This window comes from Ambystoma mexicanum, chromosome 10, assembly GCF_040938575.1.
Source record: "Ambystoma mexicanum isolate Mex_15411 chromosome 10, UKY_AmexF1_1, whole genome shotgun sequence".
Lineage (NCBI taxonomy): Eukaryota > Metazoa > Chordata > Amphibia > Caudata > Ambystomatidae > Ambystoma > Ambystoma mexicanum.
In genome coordinates this window covers 1,371,333,116-1,371,355,936 of record NC_090932.1, presented here as the reverse complement: position 1 = coordinate 1,371,355,936, position 22,821 = coordinate 1,371,333,116, and the positions used below count along the sequence as shown (strand labels likewise).

At 45.7% G+C, this 22,821-nt stretch overlaps 1 protein-coding gene across 2 annotated transcripts in view; it reads left to right on the top strand.

Moving 5' to 3' along the window:
* Positions 1-22,821, top strand: part of CRYBB2 (crystallin beta B2) — a 47,174-nt gene that overhangs the window by 4,351 nt on the left and 20,002 nt on the right. Inside the window, exons 2-3 of one of the 2 annotated variants that reach the window (XM_069620403.1) lie at positions 4,468-4,536; positions 8,422-8,540. In XM_069620403.1, coding sequence (XP_069476504.1) covers positions 4,483-4,536; positions 8,422-8,540 — 173 coding nt within the window. In that variant the 5' untranslated portion in view covers positions 4,468-4,482. Of the gene's footprint in view, positions 1-4,464; positions 4,537-8,421; positions 8,541-22,821 lie in introns of both variants that reach the window. The other variant, XM_069620402.1, reaches the window with a different exon arrangement.

The following is a 22,821-nucleotide window of genomic DNA, read 5'->3' as shown; positions in this document are numbered from 1 at the left end:
CCCCAGGGGAGTTGCTAGGTCTGGAAAAGACCCGGGGCTACGCTGATGTCGGAACTGTTGGGACTGGGGGCTAGCTAGTCTTTTGGCTGTAGCTCCTGAGATTCTATCCGGGGCTACAACCAAAAGATCAGGGGCTATAGCCCCCTTAGCCCCCCCCTAGCGACGCCCCTGGTGTTCCCCATGCACCTAGGAAGAGCAATCTCGTCCTTGGCACTTAAGGGGTCAATAACAGTACCTGCCAATGGTTTGACTACCTATTGAAATTGGTAAATGGTGTACCTAGGGATTGGTGGCAAGCCATGCCATGCAGTTTAAAGAGCTGTGCATTTTATGGCAATTCATGGCACATGGTGCTCTTTGAGTCCTAACGAGTCTCTATTAAAAGATCACTGAGGCGACGTGTTAGAGCGAACGATATTCTACCCATTCATTTAAGGAAACCCATAATCAGGTAGAGGTTACTAAGTAAGAAACCACTCTGCGTGGCTTCCCTGACTCCTTGCATGCTGGATTTGTGACTGGCTCTCATAACCCCTCGGTTTCTCATTGTAGGGTGTAACAGCGATGCAGTGGGTACAGATAGCAGAAATCTATCTTCTTATCTTCTCGTGAGGCCTGTGAATCTGTGCGTGCAATATACAGTGGTCTTGTTTAGTGCCTTTTGGTGGCCTCTTGGCACTAGCGCAATAACCAACTATCCTGGAGTCACATGTCATTATGTATCCAACCAAATGTTTACCTTTGTGTCCCTCTACTTAATGGTAATGCCTGGTGGTGGACACGTCATAACGATTTAGCTAGACCAGGTTATTTGGCCATGTTGGTTCTCGGTAGAGAGGCTCCCAGATGTGAGCAGAGGCGGGGCCATGCGTTGCTTTACCAATAAGGCTATGATGAGCAGCACGCCGCCCACCCGACCCGGCTAAAACTTTTACCTTCTTAGGTGGCCAGTGCAGCACAAACAGCCATGATATTCCCATACTAGAAATCATAAAGTGCAAAATGGAAGACAGCAGAAGACAAGCAGTCTCAAGTGCTGCACCCTGAAAATGGGGCAATATGCCCTCACTCATCATGCCCATCTCATCACTCCTGCATTTCTGAAAGGAGCTGAAAGGGCATCTTTTCAAGGGGGCTGCTTGCCTGCCCGTAAAAGGGAATATTCATTGGCAATACCAATAGTTTGAGATTTTGTGTAGGCATGGGGAACACACTTGCCAGGCACAGTCGTAGTGGTATTAAATGACCATTGATGGCAGCAGGTGCAAAATAGTGTGAGTAACTGGGCATCTAATAGCAGTGCCTGGGAAATGCATAATACTTATAAGCAAGCAAAAAGTGTTGGCTTTGCCAATGCTTGTTTTTAACAGGACTTCAGTGAAGGAGAGCATACTGCTTATAAATCGAGTGGCTGGAGGCAGATCTGGTTAAGACATTTTTATCACACCAATAGTGGGTTCACAGCTCCAATTAGGTCATTAACGCTCACAAGACTTCTTCGAGAAAACACTGAAAGACACTTCAAGTCCAATGTTTGATGGTGAGGCTTGACTAAAGCAAGCTCAAAGAGTTCCCATAAAGAGGTGTGTTGGTCAGGGAGTGGCAGGAACTGGGTGGGAATCGCCGTAGGGACCCGCATGACCATCGCCAGTAAATGGGTGGGCAAATAGCCAACCAACACCTACAAGCTGTGTGTCCCTCATATGTAATTTCTACCTACCTGTTCCCTAATGCAATATGTTTGGCTAATGTGTGTCACTAAAGCGTTAATACAGGGCATCATCCTGGGGCATGTATAATGTGAGTTTAGTTTGTGGCATCTTTGGACAGGTGTGGGGCTATTGCACGTATTGCAAAGTGAATGAGTGTGGTCCCATTACCCCATCAGTATACTGAGCATGTGTCTACAGAATACAAAGTGCTCTATTACCCTTTTGCACCTCTGAATCCTGAGTGACAGCATGCTAAGCCCCCGCCCCCCTTCAGGATAGCGGCCATATGATGATTTCAGCAACGGCATCAGCTCGTCTCCTGGGCACTACCCAACTGAGGCCATATAGCTACCAGTACACCATACTTTGCTTGCACTTCACACCCAGCAGCACAAATGATGATCCCAGGATTCATCACAACTCAATGTGTGCTACCTGCTCCATTTTCCATTCCCGCTACTCACAAAGAAGCCTTGTACCCAGATACTTTACGCACTGCACCACAGTATTGCTCTTCTTCATGCAATCCTTATCCTACCTCCTCCAATGTCTTCTTCCTACCAGCGTCTGAAATGCAGTCTCTGTTATAGCCGTGAATGCCCCCTGGAACCTCCCCTTTTCCTTTGCCCCACTATTGCCTCCCCATCTTCTGACTTCTGAGGTCTGGAATACTGCCTCTGGGCTTAACTGTGAATGCCCCCTGGCACCTCCCCTTTTCCTTTGCCCCACTGGCACCTCCCCTTTTACTTTGCCCCACTATTTCCTCCCCATCTCCTGTCTTCTGAGGTCTGGAATGCTGCCTCAGGGCTTAACTGTGAATGCCCCCCGGCACCTCCCCTTTTCCTTTGCCCCACTGGCACCTCCCCTTTTCCTTTGCCCCACTATTGCCTCCCCATCTTCTGTCTTCTGAGGTCTGGAATGCTGCCTCTGGCTTAACTGGGAATTCCCCCTGGCACCTCCCTCTTTTCCTTTGCCCCACTGGCACCGCCCCTTTTCCTTTGCCCCACTATTGCCTCCCCATCTTCTGAGGTCTGGAATGCTGCCTCTGGGCTTAACTGGGAATGCCCCCTGGCTCCTCCCTGTTTCCTTTACCCCACTATTGCCTCCCCATCTTCTGTCTTTTGAGGTCTCGAATGTTGCCTCGGGGCTTAACTGTGAATGCCCCTGGCACCTCCCCTTTTCCTTTGCCCCACTATTGCCTTCGCATCTTCTGAGGTCTGGAATGCTGCCTCCGGGCTTAACTGTGAATGCCCCCTGGGACCTCCCCTTTTCCTTTACCCCACTATTGCCTCCCCATCTTCTGTCTTCTGAGGTCTGGAATGCTGCCTGCGGGCTTAACTGTGAATGCCCCCTGGCACCTACCCTTTTCCTTTGCCCCACTGGCAACTCCCCTTTTCCTTTGCCCCACGATTGCCTTCCCATCTTCTGAAGTCTGGAATGCTGCCTGCGGGCGTAAATGGGAATGCCCCCTGTCACCACCCCTTTTCCTTTACCCCACTATTGCCTCCCCATCTTCTGTCTTTTGAGGTCTGGAATGCTGCCTGCGGGCTTAACTGTGAATGCCCCCTGGCACCTACCCTTTTCCTTTGCCCCACTGGCAACTCCCCTTTTCCTTTGCCCCACTATTGCCTTCCCATCTTCTGAGGTCTGGAATGCTGCCCCTGCGCTAAACTGTGAAAGCCCCCTGGAACTTCCCCTTTTCCTTTGCCCAACTATTTCCTCTCCATCTTCTGAGGTCTGGAATGCTGCCTCTGGGCTTAACTGGGAATGCCCCCTGGCTCCTCCCTGTTTCCTTTACCCCACTATTGCCTCCCCATCTTCTGTCTTTTGAGGTCTCGAATGCTGCCTCCGGGCATAACTGTGAATGCACCTGGCACCTCCCCTTTTCCTTTGCCCCACTGGCAACTCCCCTTTTCCTTTGCCGCACTATTGCCTTCCCATCTTCTGAGGTCTGGAATGCTGCATCTGGGCTTAACTGTGAATGCCCCCTGGAACCTCCCCTTTTCCTTTATCCCACTATTGCGTCCCCATCTTCTGTCTTCTGAGGTCTGGAATGCTGCCTGCGGGCGTAACTGGGAATGCTCCCTGGCTACACCCCTTTTCCTTTACCCCACTATTGCCTCCCCATCTTCTGTCTTCTGAGGTCTGGAATGCTGCCTGCGGGTTTAACTGTGAATGCCCCCTGGCACCTCCCCTTTTCCTTTGCCCCACTGGCAACTCCCCTTTTCCTTTGCCCCACTATTGCCTTCACATCTTCTGAGGTCTGGAATGCTGCATCCGGGCTTAACTGTGAATGCCCCCTGGAACCTCCCCTTTTCCTTTACCCCACTATTTCCTCCACATCTTCTGAGGTCTGGAATGCTGCCTCGGGGCTTAGATGAAAATATCCTAGTCATCTCCCTTTATCACTGTTTGCTTCTAGGTATATCCTTCACTGTTGCCAAGTTTTCACTTTTGCTTTGATGTGATTTTTAATTGCAATCCACCAATAAAATGACTGACGAAATTATTGGTGATTTCGGCAAAATTCGTTCCTCTGCACACATTACACCTGCTCATTCTTCTAGTAAACTGACCTTTCAGGCAGACCTATACGCCTGTCCAAATGATTGTGCAAAGGAGCTCTGGGTTTATGAAGGTTGGTAATTTTCTGTTTTGTGACTTATTCTATCATCGTATAAACTGAATAAGACATATAACTCACCATGAGGATGACATAACAAGTGCTTTTCTTGTATTTGTTTTTCTGAAGCAGACCATCTATTTCACAATGGCTTCTGACCATCAAACCCCAGCCTCCAAGCAACAGCAGCTGGCCTCTAAGGTTAGTACACTCTTGAGTTCTGCTCTGGTACAGGTTCCAAAATAATAATGAACTATTGAATGCCTTGTGTCCGTTTGCAGGTGATTAGATGTTATCTAGTGGCTAACTTGCTTTAATCCTGGAGTAGGCACTTGACCAAAGAACTAGTCTATCTGGTCGAATTACGGCATCTCGAATCCCACCCCCATTCCTCATGCCCATCACAACCTCTTATTTGTAATCTGGTCTCGACTGGACTCTGGTGGCCATATTGTTTCTTTTGCACATCACGTATGAGCGGTTCTATATGATTTACTCGAGGGGATTTGGTGGAATCCAAATCCATCTCATTTTTTTTCTTTTAGGCCATTTGGCCGTAAATACATGTGGGAAGAAGACCCCCTGCAGCCTCCTCTTACGCCCCATCACATGAATTATTATCCGTACCCATCCCCACATATATATGCAGCCAAATTAGGCTGAAAAAAGTAGATGGATTTGGCTTTGGCCAAATCTCCTTCGATGAAACCTCCCTATCCCTGTATGAGCGACTCTGTCCTGTATCAAGTGATGTCAAGTCATAATTTTGATCCCACAAATATCGCCAACACACATTAAACACCACTAGAGCTACAGCTATAGTCGAGACATAAGCTTAATATCTGCATATCATTAGCCTGCCATATGCTACCACTGGAAGTGGAATAGACTGTGTACCCACTCCTAGAATAAGTGGGGTGCGACCTTTGCAATGATGGACAAATTAATACACGTGTCAATAATAAGGTATGAAGATAGTATGTGAGCTCTTGTGTTACATATGAGTTATTAATTTTGCAAATTAAAACACAATTCATTAACATGTATTGATGGAGCAAACTACATTGCGCTTTGATGCGCCTGAAACCCTCAAGATTGGAGAAAAAGTTGCATAAAGCAGGCGTGCTTCTAAAAAAGACAGCACTCTAAGGAAGAAATATGAAATGCTGTATAAATAAGCAGATCTGTAGGGCGCGCTTGAGCTTGAGCACCTCTCAAGTCCATCACGCTGCCACACACCACCCCTATTTAGCACCATCCACCGTCTGGTCTAGATGCTGCCCTCAAAGTAGTATTTGTATTTTGTATTTTATTGAATTTATATAGCCCTTTAATCCAAAGTGCTTTACATGAGAACAAGTAACATACAGCAAGCATAAGATGACAATTGAATCACAACTCGAAAACAGTATAAAGAACAATTTACAATATTGCAGAGGTGAGGAAAGAGTAGGGAAGGGCAGAGGTGTGCAAGGGAATAGTAGATGTTAGTGGAGGTACGAGCGGGAGTACGAGGGAATGCATGAACTTGTGAGGAAGAAGAGAGGAAAAAGTAAGACTAGATGAGAGCAGGGGGTAGGGAGGAAGGAGGTAGCTAGGATGGAGAGGGTAAGGAAGAGCAGGAGTAAGAGTGAGAAGAGGGGTAGGGAGAAGAAGGAGAGGAAACGTAGGGTGTTAGGGAGGTGAGTGAAAGAGATAAGATTTTAGAGAAGAGCGAAAGGAAGGGTAGGAGGGAGAGAGCAGATGTGAAGGGGGAGGCAGTTCCAGTGGAATGGAGCAAGGAGTTGGAAAGAGCGGAAGTGGGAGGGGGCACAGGGTGGTGGAGGAGAGAGTAGGAAAATAGCAGAGCGGAGTGGGCGAGAAGGGGTATAGAAAGTAAGAAGGAAGGGGAGGTAGTGGGGGGGCAAGACCATAGAGGGATTTGAAGACAAGACAGAGGAACTTGAATTTGAGCTGGGAATGAAAGGAGAGCCAACCTAGAGAGGTGAGAGAAGAGGAGGTGGAATCAAGAGGTGAGAGAAGGCATAGGGAGCGGATGGCAGAGTTAAGTTTTGCTTCTAAAATGTGCTGCACATTCCTGAAACTTTCCCTCACGCTGACCAATAACTAATCACACTCATTCTACATAACACGATTTCTCAGCATCATATTACCAAATTGAATACTGCCAGGGTCTGTAATGTACAGCTCTCCTGGTGTTTTGGACTACAACTCCCATGATCCTTCTTCTTTTATATGCACAGACCAAAGCCTGGCGACACCCTGGCGGGGTCACAATATGTAACTTCTCTGATAAGTTTAGGTGCCACTGTGGTGCGGATGGGTGTAGTCTAAATACTAAAAATAATAACATAACACTTATACTCAAATTGTTCAATGATCCCAGAGCGTATGATTTATTTGCCTAGTTGCCCCGTGTGTATGATTTATTTGCCTAGTTGCCCCGTGCATTTAAAAAATGCATTTTTCAGAAACTAATTGCCATCAGAGCTCTCAAAGTTGTGTCTGGTCATCCATGCATGTGTTTTTTTCCTTTGGATTCTGGTACTTGTTATTTGTTTTTCCCATTTTAACTATCCAACTTCAAGTCCCAGAATGCCAAGGAAAGGATCAAGACTTGCTACTCTGTTCATGCTGATATGAGATACATTGAGAATGCTATTTATTGTGCGTGGGTCTGCAATGTGTTGCTCTCCAGATGCTTTGGACTACGACTCCTATTATCCCTCACCATTGTATATTGAGGCAAGAGCTGATGTGGGTTGGAGTCAAAAACATCTGGAAAACCAAAGGTTGCATCACTTGCTGTGGTGTATGTAAACATAACACACTGGGCTTGACTCTCGCAAATTTGTAATGGAGCCAATGAGATGTCCGCGAGTATCCCCTATTTGCACCTGCTATTTTATACCGGATTTCTCAAAACTTAGATCCTTGCTGGGAAAAATAGATAGAGCAAATTTGGGCAGGAGCATTTGCCGATTCGCGCCAGTGCAAAATCTTTGAGAATCAGGCCCAGTGTATAGACCTTAGCTATACCATCCTTCATCTGTAGGGCAAATTTACTGAAACAGTCATTCTTTCCTTTTACCTGTGATTATCACTCACCTCCATTCCCCCATTCCTTGTTTGGATCGGGGCAAACACGACCCCTTTTTGCTCAGATTACCTCGGCGCCTGAGGAACATGCTGAGCATACTCAATTGGTGTCACGTGTGGTGCCACAGAGGGCTGCCACACTGATTATGTGTAACACCTGTCCCAGCCTTGATGCCCTCTGTGTGCATTGAATGCATACTTGCCAACATTCTGTGATCAAAAATATGTAGGATTTTTCAAGTTTCAAAAATAATAATTTGCATAACAATGACATCACAGGAAAATACAAATCATACATTTTTGGCACCATTGACGCATTCTAAAATACACAACCTATCAAACAGCACAACGTGGAAAGGTGTTCACATGTTAAAAATGTAAAATTCTGAATGGTAAGTTAACACCAAATCCAATTACATAAAAGGTAATCACACAGAGCTGGTATACAACATTTGCAACTGCTCTGTAGCAGCAGCTTGGCCAATACATATGTATTCCTGCAGTGCAAGTTGAACACTGAATGACATGGAGACTTAGGTAGATGCTCTGTGATGATGTTACGCTCTGCCACTTGCCTTCACTAAAGGGTTGTACTGGCATGAGCGCAGGAGAGAGTCACGTAGCTGACAGGTCAGTGGATTGGTCTGAGCCCAAGCAAAGTATTCACCTACCAGCCCACTGTACAGACAGGCTAATTAATGGGTTGCATGCTTTGTCCTACAGCCTGTCTTAGAGTCACATACATTATCTGCCACTGTAAAAAGCAGTAGGATCTGTCACCCAAATCTGTAGGTGGTAGGACTACTTAAAAAGCAGTAGCCTACTGCCTAAATCTGTAGGGTTGGCAAGTATGCCAGCGAGATGAAAAACGGAAAGAAAGCTGCTGACGTTCCCATTTCCCTCTGTGAAGCCCTGCAGTGAGGGCACGGCGCGATGGAGGGACACTACGTCGACTAAGGGAGCTCTTTTCCTTTTTTTCCTCTTCAGATTGCCATCTTCGAGCAGGAGAATTTCCAGGGCCGCTGCCATGAACTGAATGCCCCCTGTGCGAGCTTGAAGGAGGCTGGGATGGAGAAGATTGGCTCCATTCTTGTGCACTCTGGACCGTAAGTATCTGGCGATTGCATGCATGGGCAAAAAAGAAAACATTATTGTGCAGAAGGGAACAGAAACATGTCCTGCATTGTCTGCTCATCTCTGGTTACTATTGGGTCTCATCACAGAAGAAATGCCACCGATGGTAAAAATTCCACTGAGAAATTCCACACCGGTTAGTGGTAAAATTTCCAGTGTTAACATGGTGCGCTACGGTTGGGCCCATGGCTCCACTGCAGTACAGTGTAACCACATGCAGTAATTACCTGTTACAAAATTATAGCACATGCCTATTGTTACTTTATATCAGTACCACCAGGGTAAAAAAATAATGCAAGTAGTAAAAAACACTAGAGGTCCTAAACTATAAACTGCAAGAGAAGATAATGTAAGGTTTTTATATAGTGTTTTTTGCTGTCTTTTCCCAATTTTAATTCTTTGTCATAGCCAGGGTATTTTGTGAACACACCTAACAATCTGTAAGAGCATAGCAGCAAATCTTAATTGTGTAGCGGAGGCCCTTTATGTATTATATTGTATCAAACCCAAAGAATGGCTGATGTGTTTCAGGCACAATTGCTTCTTCAGGACAATCAACGAGATTAGTTTAAGGAGTCAACTATGGAAAAGCACCTTATTGCGCAAAGGATTACAATGATGATACAAAACAACTCTGAAAAATCTTTAGCTTTATTACTTTGTTACAATGCCTGTTTATGTATGAAGGTTTACATATGTAATACTAATTTAGGACCCGGGCCAGGTGTGGGAGCCCATCAGCTCACTCCAAATGCATGCATGTGCGTAATTTTAGGGATGGACAAAGGTGTTTGTCCCCCCAACTTTCGTGGTGCACCATTTTGTCCTCATTCATTTGGAAGGGGCACCTTTCCTTTAGATGTCATGTCCCCCCCAACATTTTCAGCAAATGTACTCCACTGAATTATTTGTGACATAGCGCTCCATGCACCAACCCCCAACCATCATCCTCAATCCAGGGATCTCCCAATTATATCTTCCGCTTAAAGTTCTCCTGCTCCCTACGTGCACTGAATCTGACTGTCCATCTCTTCCCAGCGCACTGCTGGTCTACTCTGTGTCATGACCTTTCAGCCATGAAGATGGAAACGCAGCTTCATTCCGCCCGTGCGCTGCCATTTCCTATGCAGCGATATCTAAACGACCTGCGTGTTTGCTGTGGGTCGTTGTTTTTACTTTTAAACACGCTATTAGCACCACAAGGTTTGCTCTGTGGTACTAATAAGCGATAATACTCCCAGCAGTGAGCTTGATAGGTTGATGATAATACAGAGGCCAGACATTAAGGCCCTTCTCTCGGGCCTAGGACGTGGGACCCGGACGTTATCGGTGATCAAAACCACCACCACAGTTATTGTTGCTTAAATACAACACATGACATTTTTCATTATCACTATACATCCTGGTAGGGAATTCGAGTTGTTTAGAGCTCACCAGCAGTAAGTAATGGATCATCAAGGCTTGAGTAAAGTGCTGGAGACCTTTCTGTTCTCCTGGTTATTGATGTGCTATGCTGACTGTGAATTGCATTTTTAGTGCCAAGAAGCCACAATCTTATCAGCTGTTTGTGATTGGTAGGGAGAATTCTCCAGAAGGGCTAATTTCCCTTACCTACTGAGTCCCTCAGCAACTTTGCTGGATTTCTAGGATTTATTTTTTCCACCTGGTAAGAGTGTGAGCCTTTTTCTTCTCACTCTTACATGTGTTTTGTTGTGTGTTGTACATTTTTGTGCTCATGGAGTATGTCAAGGGTTTTGACCCATGTTCAATCAATAGACTGGGTAGATGTGGGGATGAGCTGTCGCCGGCCATTATTCTATCCCAGAACAAACTAAATCAATAGACTGGGTGGATGTGGGGATGAGCTATCGCCGCCCACATTCACGCCAGAATAGGAGAACTGCGCAGTTGGCACGAGACCACTCCAAAGATACAACCTTCTTGTGGGGGGTTCCACATCACCACTCTACTGTAAGGATGCCATCAAAACAATGTTAAGCAAGGGCCCTATGCTATCAAGCAAAAGACCACTCTATTGAAATGCAGTGATTCAAGACAACTCAAAAATGGGTGCAGTACCGACAAATTCCCCAAGGTGGCCCTAGCGGTCTAAACTCTGACAGGGAAACTGTATTTAGGAGTTGCAAGAGGGGCAGGGACTTCAAAGCTTGTGGGTTAATTGAAAATCTAGCCACCTGCTGTTCCCAGAGGCCAAGAGGCTGGGAAACCTTAACACCTCAAAGATTCCCACACTAGGAGGCAGGATATCACATGACCCTGTTGATTGATTGAGGAGAGACTTCCAGGCAGCCTGCTGGAGCCCACACAAAAGGCTCTTTCTGTTGAATGGGGTATGTTAATTTTGAGTGTTTCCTGTCAACAGCCCTCTGCCAGCAAGGAGAGACATGTGATCACTGACCCACCCAGACTTCTGGAGGCGGACCCAAACACTTGGGGGTTGAATTGCAACAAATATATATTTTATAGAAACAGTGATAATTTATTGTAACCAAATGACAGGAATGTACAACTTTGAGAGTCTTAGTTTGAAAAATGCCCTCACGATTTGAGTTCAAACTCCAATTTGTACCATGTTCTGGGGCAAAACCCCACTAAGTATGATTATTGTAGATAATGTGTTTAAGCTAGAGACATGGAAAGTTACTGAGATATATGTGGAAGGGAAATGTACCTTTGTATAATTTTTGATGAAAAACCAATGTTGCAAAACCCACTAAAATCGAAATTTTTTTAATGCAAGCTCCTAGAAACGCCAGAGTCGGGACAGGGACTATCTTTAGTAATATATGATGTGTGTATGTGATGTCAAACAACTGTGTACCTCTGAAATATGTATTTGGATCAGGAATAGGTTGGTGTGCACATTGACCAGGGAGTGTCATTTCTGCAGGTCATAAAAATGACATCACTCTGACACACTATCCATTCCCAAATCAGGGACCAAAGAATCTATTGACCTATCAAATCAAGAGAGGGCAGGCTTAGGGATTCTAGTCTCTCCACCCACTTTTTAAAACACATAAAAAGAGACTGCTGGGACAGGTAGAGACATTCAATTCCATTTGCTGCGGAGCATGCTGACCGACGACTTCACATCCAGAGATCCAGACTTCAAATCCATCAATCTCCAGAACCTGTAGCAGAAATTAACTCCAGAATTTGTAGCAGAGAGGCCTGAATCCACCAGCTGAATCCTCTTCAGCAGGCCTCAAAACCAACCAAACTATTCAACAGCCGGGCGACCTGTTTGAATTTTTGGCAAGAATTTTTGCAAGAACCTGTAGCAGTATCCAGAAAGCAGTGCTGTATCCGGAACCCGAGAGAACCACAAACCAGACCGTTGTGAGCAGATCCGGTGCTTGACAGATCCAGAGAGCAGAGCTGACCCAGATAGCCGGGACTTCAGAACCACCCGCCGGAAGTCCCGTCCAACCTGACCAGACCGTGACGAGGCCTATTTCAAATTGATATTGTGAGTACCTAGCAGAACTGTGCAGAACCAATCTCTTAGTTAAAATAATCTAATCCAAACTATTTTAACCTAAGTAGAACAGCCTCCTAGAAATCGTGTCATCTGTCATTTTTAAAGCTGCACAACTGTCACCTGTCAATTCTGCAGCTGCAAGCTGTCACCTGTCATTTTGAGTTTACTTTAAATCCGAAAAACTACCTTTATTAAATTGTCTGTATCTCTGGAACCGTTTGGGCTAGGAACGAGATTTAACTTTCCTCTGAAAGCAGACCGACTTCCTACTCCTTATACTTTTACCGCAATCGCGATTCACGCACTCGCGAAATTTACCGCGGTTTGCGATTTTGGCTCAATTTCTCCACTTGTCAAAATAGCAGCTCCATCATTTCTTTTGTTAAAATCCGTTGCAACTTGGTAATAACTGATAGAGCATTGCTAAAGTGAGCCTGAACTAATACCAACACACATCTCCCACTCACCCTGAATCTCTAGAGGGAATTAAAATCAGTTGGCACATTTTCCTGTTCATTGCCATCACATTTAAAAAGCATTTTGGGCCTGTGTTTCAAACTCCTACCTGTTTCCTCTAAGCTTGCTGGGGGGGAACTGAATTTCGTATTGTATTTGATTGCATTCCTGAGAACTGTGTGCTCCTCTTTCCATCTCCTTCCATTTCTTACATTGCATAGGGGATGGGGGTGAATTGCCAGAGAAAAAGTGATTATCTTATCTTTTGCTAAAATCATATCAAGTATTTCTGTACTGCATTTTATTCCTCATTGCTTTTCCCTTGAAACCATAAAAGTATTTTTGCTACTTTATCCATCCTATACTAACTCCTCATTGATTGTAAAGAAGTGTGCTAGTGCCAGATTACCCATTGTTGATCAACATCATATGTCTAAGTGTACTATCAGATATTAATTTATTATAAAGTGTGATATATATATATATTGTTTACATTTTCAAATAAACCTTTTAATTTGCAAAACACACCTACTTCTTGGCTCAGTGGGGTCAGGGGGATTCTAAGAGGGGGGTGTTATACAAGGGTTGTCATCCAGAGTACTGAACTGGACATAAAAATACATCAATAAGGGTTTTCCTCAGCATCCCAGACTAGGCATTGACTTAGCTGTAGTGTTGATTGAATATCGCTTACAAGTATAGAGTCTCACCTACTCCATAGGCATCATCTTTTTACTGTGTGTCACACAGCACCTTTAGTACAGTGACACAGGGTTGTCTTCCCACTTCAAACTCCATTTTCTGGGACTGACTACTGTTACCCAGAACATGTAAAGTTGCCATTGACTTTACTAGTCTTTTTAAATTTACAGACCCAGTACAAGCTATCTTCCCATAGAGTACTGGAAGGGTTAATAGTTATCCCTTTTTGTCTGATTCTCTTGGAACATTGTTTCCATCCCCCTTTTCTAAGATTTGGCTGGTGGCAGTGGTATCTACCATTTTTATTTTACTGTGAGCTATGAAAATAGCCTTGGTATTGTTAGAGGCTATGGTGGTAGCCTCAAACTTTAATCCGCAGGACCCCTTTTAATTTTATTTGGTTCCGGTCGGGTTTATTCGCCATTTCTTGTTGCAAGGTCTTTCTCGTGTTTTACTCTGCGCGCCAAACCAGGTTTGGTTCCTTTGTTTGCCGTCCTTTGGCGGGCTTCTACACAGAAGACCTCCTTAGGCGCCTGAGTGTCTGGGTGGACAGGATGTGAGGGAGGGGTTTGAGCCCCACTGCACAGGGTCTCCTTGGAGACCCAAGTCACACTCTAGTTTGATTGGGTAGGTGGCTGTCCTGCCATGACAGCCAACCTGCTGTGTGATTGACAGCCAGGCTGTGTGAATGGGGGAAAACTGCTTAAAAGCAGGCCTCTGGGACTTGGAAGGCAGAGTCGCCACTGGAGCGAGAGGACCAACGAGGAGCTGAAGGAAGAGGACTGCTGCAACTACTGGACATCCCAGTGAAGCCCTGCTGCAGGTCCCAATCGCCCGAAACTCTGACGACAGAGAAGATCTGCAAGGAATCTTCTTTCCTCGAGCTTGGTGGGACCAACCAGCTCACCAAACACCTAACGCCGGCCTTCCTCTCCTGGTTGAATTTGCATCACTGCAGTGAACCGGATAGCCAGGAGGAATGGAACCTGTTTGGGATTTAAGGAGCGCACCTTTTATTCAACGCTTTGCTCTGCTGCTGGCTTCTTCCCTGGGCAGTGCAGGACCCTCCAGTCTTCCTCCTTCTTGTCACCACGACAGTCACTTCAGGAACCGTGAGCCTGCAGGAACTGCCAGGAACAACCGCCTCAGCTACAGCATTCTTCTTCATTTAAGGTACTGTGCAAATCCGGTCGTTTTTTCCATCCGACCGCGGTGAAAGTGTTTGAAATCTTTCGCCTATCCAAAGGCTTGTCCTTCTCTTCTCTTTTGAACAACTTTTCTTCCGACTAACTTCGTTTTGAAGTCTTGGCAAAGACTTAACCGCGAACTACTCTGAACTGTGTGATCCTCTGCAAAGACTCTGAACCATTAACATTGGCCCAGGCCTATTGATTTGAATCCTAGTTGTAGTAAGCCTTTTCTAGATTGACCTGCCTATTACTTGTTGGTGCTGCTTGATTGTTGATAACCTTGTCTTTTCCTCCCTTTAAATTGCTGGAGTGCCATTTTGCTCACACTTCATTTTGAGCCTAACTTGTGCAGAATTGATTGGGGGTTATTGTAGTTTATTAAGATTGTGATTTTCTGCTACTTTACATTAGTGGACTGTTTTATAACTGATGGTGTAAATAAATGTATATTCTTTTACTCAGAAACCTTGAATCAGTGTTTGCTTGAACCATAGTAATTGTTGTCCTTTGTGTAACTTCTGATGCTGCTCACTTTACTCTTGAGATAAGTCTGGCTGCTCAGCCATCGCTACCGCTTTACTGTGTAGTATGGGCTTGTACCAAAGGTGAATTCTTACTTACACTTGTAGTCTTAATTGTGAGTGGTGTTCCCAAAGGGTAGTGCATATGATTCTGCCTAACAGTGATCAATTACTATAATATAACACAGATATATACATATGTATCTAATATCCCATATTTTAACCCGAAAATGTGCCATGCAATTGATGTGCAACCTTTTTCAAATTGTCTTGAAAAAAATGTATGTTAAGAATGATTAGAGGCCCAGCTTTATCGAGGTGGAAGGCGGGCGATTCTCAGTATATCTGCAGCTGCTATTGTTACGTCAGTCCCCTAAAAAGTATTTTTTAGCTTCAGAAAAGTAATTTGCAAAACCAACTAATTATTTTAATAAATCAGTCGTTCGTCGGGAAAGATTGACTTTTAAAATCCATCTAGGATAGAACTAAGCAATAATGCTGCATTCTGAGGCTATTCACACAGGGTGTGGCTGCCCTCAGCCCAAGTTATTAGGAACAAGAGCAGCAAGTGCCATTAACGACGAGCAGTGGCTCAGCACAAAATTTGGGGGTCCCCCTGCGAGCCATGCTGAGGGCCCCCCCACCCCAGCTTGGGAACAAATCATGGGTCGCGCCACACTCTGGCCCGGCCTAGATTACCACACTTGTAAATACACACAAATAGGCTGCTGCAGGGGTACGCCACACACTGCAGTATGAGCAAGATATATACATATGTTTTAATGCATTATACAGCACACTTTGAGAAAATTTACTAAAAAGCCAGAGCGTTTGCAATTGTTTTGAAGGGTAACACCAATTCCAAAAATCCAATACATGCACGTCACCAACAGCAAGGAAAACGTGTCCAATCGGCTGCACAATTTAGACCAATCTTGCCATGTAATAAGATATTACAGTAAAGCATGGAAGGCAACATTTAGACATACCTAGACTCTTTGCACCAACATTCTATTGGAAGCAATGACACTTATCATGGTTGTTTTATCACAGATGCCCAGAAAAATATACAATGCCACAGTAAGAAACGCCTAGACTGGCAGCATCTAAATGTCAGTTTAGCCAGGTAATTAAACTTATCAGGACTGCTTTATCAGAGATGCCAAGTTAAAAAAAGAAAAGAGCCAAACTAAGACATGACTGGTTGCACCAAAATGCTGCTCTGCCCACTAATACCACATATCATGCCTGCTTAGCCTTGACATGGATGACCATTACGATTTATTGCGCAAACCTCCACCCCACACACAGTGATGAATACTCCAGGACCATCAGTGTTAAGCTGGAGTGTCCCGGGTTCTCAGCATGGTGGGTGCGAGAAAGGCAGTTCTGGCACAAGATGGATAGCCTTTAGCTAGAGACAGCAATGCCTGCAGGTGTGCCCTCAGTGAGACAATGGCAGAGGAGGGTGCCAGTAGGAGGAGAATGTGGAGGTCTAGCATTCGTGACTGTATAGAAGGTGCACATCGAAAGCCTGTGCTCTCTCAGTGTGCAGACATGTTTGTCTTTCCAAATCGTAGTTCTCTGTTTCCCGCTTTTCATTGTGGAGGGAAGTGGCAGACAAGCTAGTGAGCGGGGATGGCACTGGAGTATGGCGACAGTGCAGGCCTGCTGAGGGACTAAAGAAGCATAGTGAGTGGAGACTGTGGGGAAGCTGGTGACGATGGTGGAACTCTGAGCATTCCCACAGGTGAAGCTCAGAGCTCCACCAATCGGTGAGATACATGCTCCAGCCTGATACCAACAGTAATGGTAGCCCTCTGCCACTTCATTGAATGCCATGGAATTGTCAACACTTTAATGTTCTAATATAGTGTCGGGGGGAAATTCTGCCGGGGTCGGCCAGGCCGTCCGCAGACCTCCGGGCAGGGAGGCCCCAACTCCTCCAGTGTATTTCCCAAAAGAGATAGAGTATGAGACACACGCAAGAAGCAAGGTGACTCTGCTGTTTATTAGACAAAACGGCAGGGATGGGTCAAGGATCGTACGCGTCCGTCCTGACACACACACAATCGTGGGGCTCGCAGGCCCTTTTTACCTTAGTATGACGCGCTACTTGCGTCACCTTAGAAAGTTTAGCAAAAAACCTATTTCCACTCTGGATTGGTTACTCGAGTGGTAGGGTTAGTATAGCATACATATAGAGAACGATGTTAGTGGTTGAGGGTTAGTCAGGTTATATACTTGGGCTGTCCCTTCAATTTGATACATGAAAATTGTTACATGAAGACCTCTGAGGCTTGGTCAATGTTAATGGCGTCAGTGATAAGAGCCCCATGTTCTGATTGGTCCGCTCGCGAGCCCCCCAGTCTGAGACTATCGCTGTTCTCAGCTCGCGGTGCACCTGTCATTTGCAACAATGTTTTACTATGGGTAGGTGTAAACAATGTGAGGATTTATTCATATGTTGGGAGGTCGACTACTCCCACTGCTGCAGATGTCCAATGAGTCTTTTAATTGTATCTGCCTGTGTCTTGAAACGTGGGATTCAGGCGTCTCCTTCCTCCTGGGCTTGGCATCCTGTCAGGTTTGGCTTTGTCACGTGAGGTGGGACCGTGTTTGAGGCAAAATTTAGCACAATTAATATTGTTTTTCCCACTGTGTGCCTGGTTTATCTTGCAGGTGCGACCTTGGCGTTGGCTTGCGGCGTGCGAGATTGCAACATCGTGCCCTTGGCGGTGTGCTTTCGCCGGGCTCATTCTGCAGGGTCAGCAACCGAGCTCTTGCTCATTCAATGTTCATGGAAGCTTTTGCTTGCGGCCTACTTGGGCCTGATGCATAGGTGGAACCGTTTGATGCAGAGCGCTTTAGGTTACGGTATCATATTGCTCTATCCTCAGTATCGTGTCTCCGTTATATTCTTCATTATGGTACATGGTTCTTAGAAGAAGCGTGAGCAAGCCTTTTTAGATAAGTTCATTATGCGTCTTGCGTTTCTGCATTTTGAGAGCCTATGTGGAAAATAATAAAGATGCACGTCCGTGGGTATGTCTGTCGCCTACGTCATAGCACTGAGTATATTCTTCGTGTGGATTGGTGTGGGAGTGTCCGGTGTGCATGTTTGCACAGGTGTGCTAACCGTTAGCTAGGTCGTCATGGCATCTCTAACGACGTGTTGATTAGTGCTGGATGGTTCAGTCGAGTCCATCCATGCCGCAGGTGTCGGCATGTGCAGGGCAGGCTGGTGGGCACATCCGTATGTTCCTGTACCAGGGTATTTGGTCGTCTGGTAGATGGGCAAACTCCTCTCGTGGCGGGTGTCTGGGCCGTGATCCTCTAGGCCAAGCGCGAGAGGGGAAGGGCGGGAGCCTGTTCTTCCATTCTCCCACTTCAGTCCCCCCTCTGGTCGACTTGTCGACCACAAACATATCCTTTTCTTTATCTCCTCTTACTCTCCATATTTTAGGTATTCCTCCCAAATGTCCATAGTGGTTAACATGGTCTTCAAATGACCAATACATATATTCACAGGTTCCTCCAGGAGTGCAGTATACCCATTTCCCTATGTAGCTCTTTGGGTTTCTTGGGTTTTCGAGCTTCACAGATGGTGGGTCCAGGTGGTTGGTGATGATCTGGTTGCGCAACTTCTCTCTCTCTTTTATGATTGTGCCTGTGTGTTTGCCGTCATCTGTTGGCATCAAGAGGTGCATACCAACCATTTCGATCATCTCGTCTGTGGTGCGTGCCTTCCGGGCCTTCCAAAATCTTATTATGATCAGTGTAGCTCCAGCCAAAATAGTACATCCAACTATAATCTTCAGTCCATCTGACAGCCAAGATGGCATCCATGACCATAATATTGAAAACCAGCTCTCATCCTTTTTCACACCTTTACTTTCATCCATCATTTTTGAGTGCATCTGGGTCAATTGTAAAACTGCTTCTGTCAGTGTACCATTGTCAGCATCGTTGGCAGGGATGAATGTGCAGCATGATTGTCCTATCTTAGGCAAACTCCTCCTTCCATTGCTGTGAGGAGGTCCAGTACATATCTGTTCTGAAGCGCTACCATCCTCACAACTCGCAGTTCCTCTTTTATTGCGTTGAATCCATTCACTGTAGAGTTAATTGTCATCATTAGTTCCCACCTAGTTATCTGGAGCCATTTTGCGTTTGCGTAAGCCTGTAGTCCCGGATGTATTATTGAGGAGAAGAACATTGCTGCTCTGCTGAATAGTCTGTGTTCTGGCGGAATTGAAGTGAGTGCTGTTTCCGACCTTCCCCACAGGTAATTTCCTGTCAGAGGTTCTCCTTGTCTTTTCTTCCTATTCAGGACGGTGTTGTTGCCGTTGTTCCTGCTCTCTTGCCCCTTCTGAAGCTGTGCAGATCTCTTCTTCCTCTTGTTTCCTTCATCCATTTTGGGGAAATTCGCCATATTCACATGTTTCTGGGGCACCACTAGTGATGGTACATTAACGTGTACTATTGTGCATACACCATTCCACAGAGGGGGCAGTGTGTGGTATGCCTTGTCTCCACAGGCCCAGTAATGGTCCATTACTACTGCTGTTCCTGCTCCCCCCTCAGGCAACTCCATCACGCTTTCACAGTTGGTGTTGTATCCTACGTCCACTTCTCCTTTATGTTGGTAGCATACCTTAGGCGCAGTTAGCGGCAGTATTGTTATTGGGTCTTCATCCTTCTCCATCCACGTGAGCATGGGTACGTACTTGACCCAAGTCATCCAACATCTATGGTTGTGTCCATCAATAGTTGAAATATTTTCTCTTGTTACCATGTTGCTGCCAACCACTCCTATGTCCCATTTGTTGTTCATGTACACCTTCCCTGTTATTATCACCAGTGGTCTTTCCCAACATCCGTTTTTACCAGGGACTTCAGTGGCGTATCAATCACATGGTAGGTACTGCAGTGTTACTTTCTTTGTTTCTCCTTTTTCAGGACCACTTGTTATGTATTTGAATCCTTCAGCATGTAAACTGCTCTTGTGGTAACTCAAATAAGTCTTGAGGAAGTTGTTTTCATATGGATATGTATCTCGTGTTTTCCACACCAGATGCACCACTGTCCCTTGAAATCTTCCTTTCGTCTGGAACAGTGCCAGGTATATTATACATCGTGCTATTTTTTCATCTATCTCCGTGGCAACAAATGTTCGAGAAGCGCTCATGGCGTATGGAATTAATGAGCAAACGTAGCAGCTGTCTTCTGTTGTCTGTTTACCTATGTGGGTCATGTGTTGGTACCATATGTTGTTTGAGATGTGTGCTGAATCTTGTATGTAGTTGTCAATACCTTTATTATCTGAGTATGTGCTGCGTTTAACTCTATTTTCCTTGTGTGGGTTTTTACTAGTACCACCTGACGTAACACCTGTTGCAGCTGGGGATGGGGGTGCATTAGGTTTGGGTTCAGCAATAATATCGATAGCATAGCTGTACTGCCATACAGAGGCAGCCAAGAACCCGGTGATCATTAAAATCCCCATCAATTTTATTACAGATGCTTATTTCACCGGCATTTTGCTCTTACCTTGCTACAGTCCGGCAGCTTATTCTTGCGACGTTACAGTTGCCCGCCTGAAAATTCTTAATATGCTTGTTATTAGTGTTAGTTGTCGTTTTTAAGCTCTCCCTATCAAGTAGTCATTCAGTGCCCAGGCGAAGAGCTGTTCCCACGCCAATCTAAGCGATCTATCTCTTAGGGCAGGCAAGTATGGTTGGAGGTGGGGCATTGAATGTTCTATGGCCAAGAGGAATGCTGTGTAGTAGACACGTACCCTCCTTCTTTTCAGGTACGTTGGCCGTTTTATTTCATATACAAATTGGTGTGACAATTCTTCCAGGTAATTATCGTCTGAGGGTACCATCTACTCCTGGGCAGTGAATTGGTTAGTTATCTACTTTCTTAGTAGTACAATAATACGCTGTACCTGCATGTGCGAGAGAAAAGAAAGAGAACATTCAGGTGTTTACATGTGTATATGTGCAAGACAATGTCCTTCAGTTCAGTTATTACTACAGTGGGTAGGGGGTCAATGGGCAGAGGGTTTGGGGCTCAACTGGCGGAAGTCTCTTTACTCTTTGAACCATGGGGTGGGCGGTATGGGGATCACCCCTTTCTTGTCCAGTAGTTGTCTCTGGGGAATCTGGGGGGTGGCAGGGTATGGGGACACTTAGGCCGTTAGCTGCGGTAGAAGTCTCTTCCTCCGTTGGTGACGCTGTTGTTGTTCTTTCAGTGGCCCTGTCGGTGGCGCTGGGGTGGGTCTGGAGTTTGTAGATCTTTATGTTGTGTAGGTGGTTCCAGGCACGTTTGTCCTGTAGCTTTACTGCTCTCGTTGATACCTCCTCTACCAGATGGGGGCCAGTGAAGCGTGGGCTGTTCCACTTTCTGTTGAAATTGCGAAGTAGTACGTGGTCACCTTTAGCAACTTTGCACAGTCTTTCCTTTTCCAATTCTTTATCCGCGTCTTCTTGTTGATCGCTGTTAGACCCGCCCCGCGTGCGCTCGAGCTGTTGAGACACAAACACTACACTAGTAATCAAAGAAGACACATATTGGTACATTTCATCACCAAGGACATTTGCAGTACTCTCGTGGTCGGTAAATGCTCTTGATGTTGGCGTTAGGGGAAGGCGCATTTGACGTCCGGTAACCACCTCGTGAGGGGTGAGGTGGTGGTCGGAACCTGGTCTATTCCTTAGCTCAAATAGGGCTAATGGAAGGCAATACAACCAACTCTTCTTTGTTGTTTGCTGTATTTTTGCAATTGCTCCTTTAATAGGCCATTCAGACGTTCACATATACCGTTGGCCTGTGGGTAGTATGCACATGCAAATTTATGCTTGATGTTCAGTAAGGATGTGATGTGCTGGAACATTTCGTTTGCGAAATGTGGGCCATTATCTGACCGCAGTACCTCGCACACTCCCCACCTGGGGAAGACCTCCCTCACTAGGAATTTAGCTGCTCTGAATGCATCTGGGTGTGAACAGGGCCCTGCTTCAATCCACCTCGAGAATGGGCATACTACTACAATCATATACCTATTTCCTTGACATACGTTGATCATATCAACATAGTCAATATGGAGATGTCGGAAGGGTCCCTCTGGCCGGGGTATAGTACCTCTTATCACCTTCAGAGTGTGACCGGCCGTAAACTGTTGACATGTGAGACAATTGCTGATAAAATTTGACACATGAGAATTTAACTCGGGGCAGAACCAGTCTTCCCTAATTCGTGCTGCAATTACTTCCTTGCCTGTGTGGGCTGGGTGGTGTAGTTGGCTCAGGGCGGTGTTCAATAGTGCCAGTGGTATTACAATCTTCCCAGTGTCACTCTGGCGCCATAGTGCGTCGGTTGGTGACATTGTGCATCCTCTTTTTAGCCATATTTCTTTTTCGGCCATTGGTGCAGCCGCTTGTAGCTCCATTATCTTTGTGGCTGGGAGATGGGTGTACCCTTCTCTTATCAACATCTCCTTAGCCATTCCCCTCCCTCTCCCTCTCTCTGACTCTGGGGGGTTCCATATCTCACCAAAATATGCAGCATACTTCGCATGTGCGTCTGCTGCTGCATTCCCTTTTGAAATGTGGTCTTCACCATTGGTGTGTGCGGTGCATTTGACCAAAGCTAATTCTTGGGGGTCATTTATTGCTTCAATTAGTTCAGCCAATAGGAGGGCATGTTGCACTGGAGTGCCATCAGCTCTCCTAAACCCTCTTCTTCTCCATTTCGATAGCCCTGAGTGGACAGTGGACGTAACATATGCGCTGTCGGAATATATGGTCACTCGTTTGTCAAAGCTTTCCTTCAACGCCAAAATTAGTGCAATTAATTCTGCTGCTTGAGCGGA